Below are 7,807 nucleotides of genomic sequence, written 5' to 3' on the forward strand. Positions count from 1 at the left end.
CAGTGTAACTGACTGAACAGAGAACTAATAGCTCGTTAGGGTACACTGTTGATTCTGTAGAAGATGCAAATAGTTGTACATGTTAAGCAGCATAAACCAATATCTGAGATGCCATTCAGGATATAAGCAGGGGGTCATTTGTCCCATTCTCTCAGAATTTAGATATCCATGAAAAAATGCATTAAGCAAATGCTTCCAAATTACCGCATTCTTTATTTCTTGATCGTTTAAGCAGTGATGTAAATTGTTGTGGTAAATCATCATGTTCTGAAGACTGGACAGCAAATCCTCAGTGCCATTTGTGTTTTATAGAGCATTTCAAAAATGATTTTGGAGTGTGATTTGCTCTGTGTCTTTTGTGTTTAGAAACACTCAGACCAAATCCTGTGTTGTTTCTTAATTATCTTTTTGTTACAGAATAGATTAATTTTATAAACCTTTATTCCCATGTTGTTACAGTATGGGGATGCTTTTCACATGCCATTAGCGTAAGTAAGATATTGGTATAAATGCAGAGGGCAGAATAAAGGGTGGACCTTAATCAGATCTATGAAGGCATTTGAACAGGTACTTGGGGTGTGCTAAAGTCAGTATGAGTTAAACACGATGCTTAAAAGTTAACCAAGAACGTACTTGTCCTTGCTGAACTGGGACCTCAGTGATAAAGTGGGTAGGTTATGCACAACCCTGTGAGAATATTTCTCTGTGGTAAAAAGCTTCTTGCTTTGAAGAAATGGGATGTAGCATATAATCACAGTGCCTCAAAGTCTGCTTTTAGGGCGCACAGGCACATGTATCTTTAAAGCAAAAACTATCCTCTTCTGCTTTTTCTGAGCTTCCCAGAAGCTAAATTAAGAGAATAAATAAATAAGAACAAGACTGTAATTGTATATTTTTAAAAGCAATTCCTAAGAATGCTAATCTCCTCTTTATTTTTTCCTTTGTTTTATCCAGAGATTATTTTAAGGTTGAAGAAATACAAATATTGCCTCTTTTGTGTTTGACATTAATGCTCTTTTTTAAATACTCTTTATTTTTATATGAAAAAGTTTCCAAAATGTAGGGTATGTGCTTAAATACCATCTGTTCAGTAGAATTTATGCATCAGGTTAAAAAAATGAAGTAGTCTACGTCTGCAAATACAAGATATTTATCAAGATACATTGCATCTTGATCAGAATTATTGTGTTATGATATTGTTTTATTCTGACCGCTAGATRGTGTCAATGGCTGTATGTATGTAAGTCCATATGTGACTATAATGACAGTTATAAATAATATTTTTCTAATCAACAGATATTTCCTGGACTGATTCTGTCAGACATAAAGCCTGCCAAAAGAATGAAGTTCAAGACAGTCTGCTACCTGCTTGTTCAGCTCATGCACTGTCGTAAGATGTTCAAGGCGGAGATTCCTTTCTCCAATGTCATGACATGCGAGGATGACGATAAGGTAATTCCTTTGGGCTCTTCAGGCATGGGTTTCAGGATCACATGAACCAGCCTTGCACTGAGAAGACGGGAGGTGACCTGGCCAGCTGATAGTGGAGTTTCTGAGGTTTCTCCTGACCCGGGGCTCACAGGAAATGCATGTAAGGGTCTCTCAGTGGAAATGAAGCTCAAATATAACTGGTCTGCAGTTTGAAGTGCCTCTGACACTGAATCAGCACAGTCATCCTATGTATCTACTGTTGAGGGCTTTTTTCACAGGTATTAGATTTTCTGAGGCTGCTTAGGCAATTACTGAGAGCTAGTCTTTCATATCTTGCATCCACCACAATTTCAAGCTCGTGGCACCAAATGTAAAATAGCCGAATAATTTTGAACTGCTAGATGGCTCTCTGAAAAATGAAAGGCAAATGATTTGTAAAAGAGATTCCTCTTTGTCCCTAATATAGGTATCAAACACAACAGTCTTAAATGGCAAGGAATCCTATAACTCATAATTGCTTTTCTGTGCGTGAATCTAACCATAAATCGGTATGGATTTGGGTGGGGAAGTTTGCAGAGTTGCTAGTTTCACCTTCTTTGCCAGCAGATGGCAGTATTACATAGGTTGCTACATGAATGCTCCAAGTCAGCAGATGAATTCATCTTTACTGGTTGTTCTACTCTCTTTTAGTAAGGATATCTATTAAAGTTTCAATATAAATCTTACTTTCAGACAGCATTATAAATTTTCTACTTTTGGATTTTCTATATGCATGTATTTCCTCTGTGGGGGTAAAATATTCTGTTAGTTCCTTTAAAACAGAWTTTTAGCGAGGATGTTCAGAAACTCCAAGTTTGCTCTTAAAATTGWCCACAGACAATACCAGTCTTGAATATGATCTTTCAATTGTGAATTAGTACTGTCCTCTGAGTATTTTAAAAAAGTAACCCATACATTCTTTGAAGCATATGCAATCCTTTATGATGTGTCTTATGTGTATGTATGTATAAATATGGTAGCATACACAGAAAATCCAGATATGGATTTGCTGGGGATCTGATGTACATTTTCTCATGTCAGAACATTCAGAGTGAATTTCTAAAATGCTGTCTTTAACTGAAACAGTTCTTCCAAGTATTTGTACCTGAKAGGGGACATTTATCATGGAATATGACATAAGGCTTTAATATAAATAGACTGTGTTGCAGTCCAAGGTCTATTCAGAGACCATTAGTCCTCAAATCGTGTAAAACTAGCTATTGCTATTAAGGCTTTGAAGCCAGTACRATACTGGAGCATTTATTTATCTATTTAATTTCCAGCCAAATGCTGTATCTTGACCACATATGAGACATCATGCAAGCCTACTGTATGAAATAATACTAGAAAAAAAGGATAGGACACCTAGCAAAAGTAATTATATGTGAGCAATAGCTAATCTGATTAAGCAAGGTAACTGTAACCCTATTTAGAATAGAGTAATAGATAACAGAGTTTATTCCATATACAAGAATAACTTCCATTGTCTATACTTATTCCAGATTTTCAAATAAATAAGTAGGGTTTTTTAGTTAAAAATTGTTTTTCTCACCACTACTACTATACTGTAGGCTTCCATTTGGGTTACAAAAAATCTCTTCTATAAGGGAATATCTTTATCTATGATTAGAAATGTTTATAAAAGATAGTCACTGTCAGACTAAGATTTCTGTTGTGGGCAACAAAAAACAGAAGTTCAGGTTTGAAAAGTCTTATCCATGTATATCCCCAAGGATATTTTTTCATACTGAAATAATTAGTTCTTACACCACAGACAACATTACAAGTAATGGGATCTGATATTGTGAAGAAAAGTGCTTCAAGTAGTGTCATAGTCATATAAAACTGATACTACCATCGCTCTACATATGTAGCTAGCAAAACAGAAATGTTGAAATGTGTTTTATCTTTGCTAAGATCGATTATCTTTGAGATCACAAAGCTAACTTATCCGCCWGCAGTTACCCCTTTCCACTGTTCATAAGTATTCAAATATATATGTAATACAGATTGATACGTTAGCTAATGGGTTATTGTTGATCGTTTTTTGTTCAGTGAGGCGCTTACAAGAACTGCTTCATGTGGGGTAAGATGGGAAACTGCCATTCTTACTGAATTACCTGAATGGTGGTGACCACTGCTTTTTATCATCTGGTTTAGAAGGGTATTTTGTAACATAGCCTTTAAAAAGCGGGCTGATGACTGCTCTGGACTGAGAAATTGTCTTTTTATAACAACGTGATGATAGAAGCACCAAAGAGTCTGCTGATTATATTCTGAGCAAAAGTGTCTTTTACCCTGAGCAGACTTGTCATTTCATGTTTTGAATGCTGTTCTTGAACTCTGCAGGTGTTAGATATATATATATATATATATATATATATATATATTATTTTAACTACACAAGAGTAGCTTAACTTGCCTGAATAGGCTTATTTTGGAGGGCCAACCAGAGGCACCTTGACTCTTCAATTACGTTTACAGCATTCAGCTGACAACAGGAGGAGTCTGTGTCCTGGTCCTGGCTCCCCGACATCGGTTATTTCACCTCAGGTAGTGATTAGAGAAAATGCACAGTGTGTGGAGGATGGTATGAAATTCAAGACATTCATCACTCTTGGTGAATGCCCTAAACATTGCGTTGTGAAGTCACACATATCTCCTTGCTCGCTCTTTAAGAATCTCAGATTATTTGCTTTGCAATGGTATCATTCCTGCAGTAGGAATGAATGGAGATTCAAACCCAGCATAGTCTTTATAGCCTGTCATTAAAACCCTTCTGGAAAGTAAGACTTGACCTCCTTTGAAGTGAAAAGGATGTTTAATTGATGTATCTTCCTTCCTGTTCAATGTGATAACCATTAGGCTTTTTTTTTTTTTTTTTTTTTTTTGTTAAAAGGCTGGTCTACCTCTCTCTTACTCCATGTTTAAGAATTTCTGCAGGTACAAGGGCATTTTAATGTGTGTTGATCCTTTTAATGTGTGTTGAGGCGTGCGCATACATACTAGTACAGATTGAGCCCTAGAGGTGCAAATTACGTCTCCCTCAGCATCATGGTTGAGATGCTGTTTGCCATCTCTGTGAGTGCCCTAGTATCTCTTAATAAAAAGTGAGACAGATTTTCTAAAATCCTTTTCAGATATACTTTGAGATAAATCTTTTGCACTATAAAGAACTGTAAGTGATCATCTGGTCAGTTGTGCTATTATGGAAGACTAAATTCCAGTGAAACGCAGTTGTGGATAACTGATCATTTATTAGAGTGCTCCAGCCAGATCTGCAAGTGTCCTCGAAGCATGCCCAAGAGGTCTTAAAAAGAGAGCCACTCGGGTGAGTTAGAAGTAGGAATACTGGGTATTTTGGAATCTCTAGAGTCACCTGTAGTCATTATGCAAGAGATTAAGGAAGATTTTCTTTTCCAGTATGTATTGTTGCTTGGACAGTTTTGGACAGTAAAACATTGCTCGTCTCATTAATAGCCTGGTTATCTTGTCTTCATGACGTCCAGAGCTTCACATCTTTCACTATAAAAACATTTCCAACTATTTTGCTAGATAAAGTCACATTGGTTGGGTCAAACTGTATATTTCCTTAGTGACAGAGAAGTTTCAGAAAGGGCAATACGTAAAGGGGACTTCAGAAGATGAGAATTAAAATCCTGGAAAGCAGTGGGAATTTTGTCATTGATTTTAATGAGGTAGTAATCATACTGAGACAAGTATCCTTTGTAGTACCTTGCTTAATGAAATCCCCATCTTGGCWGTGAAATTGAGATAATATGAATAACAATAATAAATTTCAGTATTAATAAAATATATGCTTCTTTCTTCGTCTGTGCTACAGAGGAGAGCATTAAGGACAGCCTCTGAAAAACTCAGGAATCGTTCCTCTTTTTCTACAAATGTTGTATACAACACTCCAGGAACTCGAGTAAACAGATACATCAGCCGTTTGATAGAGGCCCGGCAAACTGAATCTGAGATGGCTGACTTGAATTTCATTACCCTGAAGTATAAACAAATTGAACGTGAGAATAAAGTAAGTTTCTTTAAATTATTTTACTGATTTTGCTGATTGTGGGCTAGCTGGTATTGTTTGCTTGGTTGTTTTCAGCCAGTAACTAAACTCTACTCACTGTCTTCAATTAATGTTCTGGACTCTCTTAACTAAGAAGAAGTGTCTCCACCTCCTGTGGAAGCCCTTGGAGAGGATAAAAAGGAAGATCCGTATCTTTCTCCTCATAAAGCTTCCCCCCCTCATTGTATTACATTTCCCATGTTTTGGTCTTCCTGTTACTTCCCTGAAGTGCCTGGTTTATGTCACACGTGTAATGATGTCTTGCGGCAATGTGGCTCCTTCTTTGTTCTGGAGAATGACAGCAAGAGGCTTCCCTCTGCACATATAGCCTGATAAGGGTTGACCCTACCCATCCTRTAAAATAAAAAGAGAAACTTAAACCTTGGATAAAGGTTATGATCTCATGCCAGTGTGACTGTGAAGGAGTGAAGTTGCTCCAGTTTTTTAAATGTATATRTGGCAGAAGAGTTATCAAAGTAGAGCTGTTCATTCCTACGTTGTATGGGTTTTGTTTGGGTTTTTAAGCTTTATCTTAAGTGAGAAAAAARCAGAAGTAATATGGTTTTGGATTAATTTGGCAGTAGCCTATAATTTATTTTTCCACCGCAAGTCACATCATAGTCTAGGGTACCATAGATAGTCTAGATACGTAGATAGTCTAGGATACTGTTTCAAATCRGGAGGCTGTGTGCCACATTGGACTGAATTTTGTTTAAAGTCTGGAATTTTAACTTTAGTTTCAAGTTTCCACAGTGACTTATTATTGAATTTTAACTGTTTGCTTTCAAAATAAGAAAGTTCTCTGTGTAYGACAGTTAAAGTATATGAGGTTTACTGAAGAGAATGGAATGTTTCAGGTCAAGTATATGATGTCTTCTGGAAATATTTAAAACTTCAAAAATGTTTTTTCATATGGTTGATTTTTTTTTCTTTTTTTAATCTTGCAACACAAAATATCCTCAGACATCAGGACCTGGCTTGTCATTTCTTAATTCAAAGAATRTGTTTTCCCAGATAGCTCTGTATTTCACACTTTTTCCTCTTTAAAACTAGAGACAAGCATAGCAAGTATACAACAATAATATGAACATGCAATAATTTGGAAGTATTTGCTGTAAACTTTATTCYCTGAGAAAATCTTCTGAGGTTGTTGCACCAGACACTGTACTATGTTCAACTTGTATTGCGGGGTTAGAGTATGCAAAGCGCTGGCCTCAATTTCTACTTATTTTTAAAAGTCATGCATATATTCTTACTCAGCTGCTTGCCTTCTAAGGTTATGATCACAACACAGTCTCAGTTGATTTGGTATAAATTTAGAATAACTCTGTCTAACTGATAGAAATAAACTATAGTTTATGGTGGTGCAAATGAGATTGAAATTCAGATCCTTCTGAGAAAACACTGACATAATTTTAGCCCCTGAAATGTGTTCTATTGTAAGCATCATGATTTTGTTAAAATCGGAAACAGTAATTGCTGAAAAATAGGCCTGCATCTCCTATTAGGAGCTATTCTCAATCCACTGTTTTATGTGCTTTTGAGAACATCTGTGGTGACAGTGCCCCTTGCAGGCAGCCATAGGGGGTTTTGGTGATTTTTTTATGATGAATAGGTGCGGGAAGGAGGGAGCACCTCCTGCTGCTTCAAAATGTCTGAATCCTTTTTGCTTTGAAAAACAAGCTAGCCCAGCTCAGACTAATTCCAAATTGAAGAATAAATGTCTGGACCGATAGGAGCAGCTGAAGCAGGTGGTTATCAAGGAAAATCGTACGTAAACATGCYTCATCCATTTTTTATGTGAATTGAGTAATGTTTATTCCCATGTTTTTAAAAGGCTAGAGGCTTGTTTTATTTTAGGCTGTAGTTCCTTCTTGCTGAGAATCACTAAGGTGGAAAAGTGTATATAAAAGGCTCACTATCTTCATCTGTTTCCTTTCTTTAACAGTATCACCAGCTTCAGGATGAGTATTTCACCAGTGCTGTAGTTCTCTCACTAATTCTAGCTGCCTTATTTGGCCTTGTCTACCTTCTAATAATACCACAGTAAGTTTCTGTCTTTTGCCGTTATAATTCAAAGTGGAATGTCCTCAGGCATCCTGCACAAATTCAAAACATTAAAGTCTCTGGAATGAGAATTCAAACAGAGATTATTAGCACCAGGTCTGCAGCTTCTCAGACTGGAGAGTCTCTCTTGGTGTGTTCTGAATCTGACTGTTATCTCTTCCATTTGCCCAAAGCAACCATGAAATTAGTAAT

General features: G+C 36.6%; 1 protein-coding gene across 1 annotated transcript in view; it reads left to right on the top strand.

The window, feature by feature from the left end:
* The window catches only part of ADCY1 (adenylate cyclase 1), a 159,186-nt gene that overhangs the window by 122,938 nt on the left and 28,441 nt on the right, over window positions 1-7,807 (top strand). Inside the window, exons 8-10 of the mRNA XM_085306627.1 lie at window positions 1,297-1,452; window positions 5,315-5,509; window positions 7,497-7,594. Of these exons, the coding sequence (XP_085162753.1) occupies window positions 1,297-1,452; window positions 5,315-5,509; window positions 7,497-7,594 (449 nt within the window). The remainder of the gene's footprint in view (window positions 1-1,296; window positions 1,453-5,314; window positions 5,510-7,496; window positions 7,595-7,807) is intronic.

The sequence above is a fragment of the Rhea americana genome, unplaced genomic scaffold, assembly GCF_003343005.1.
Source record: "Rhea americana isolate MKP2758 unplaced genomic scaffold, rheAme1 scaffold_242, whole genome shotgun sequence".
Classification (NCBI taxonomy): Eukaryota; Metazoa; Chordata; class Aves; order Rheiformes; family Rheidae; genus Rhea; species Rhea americana.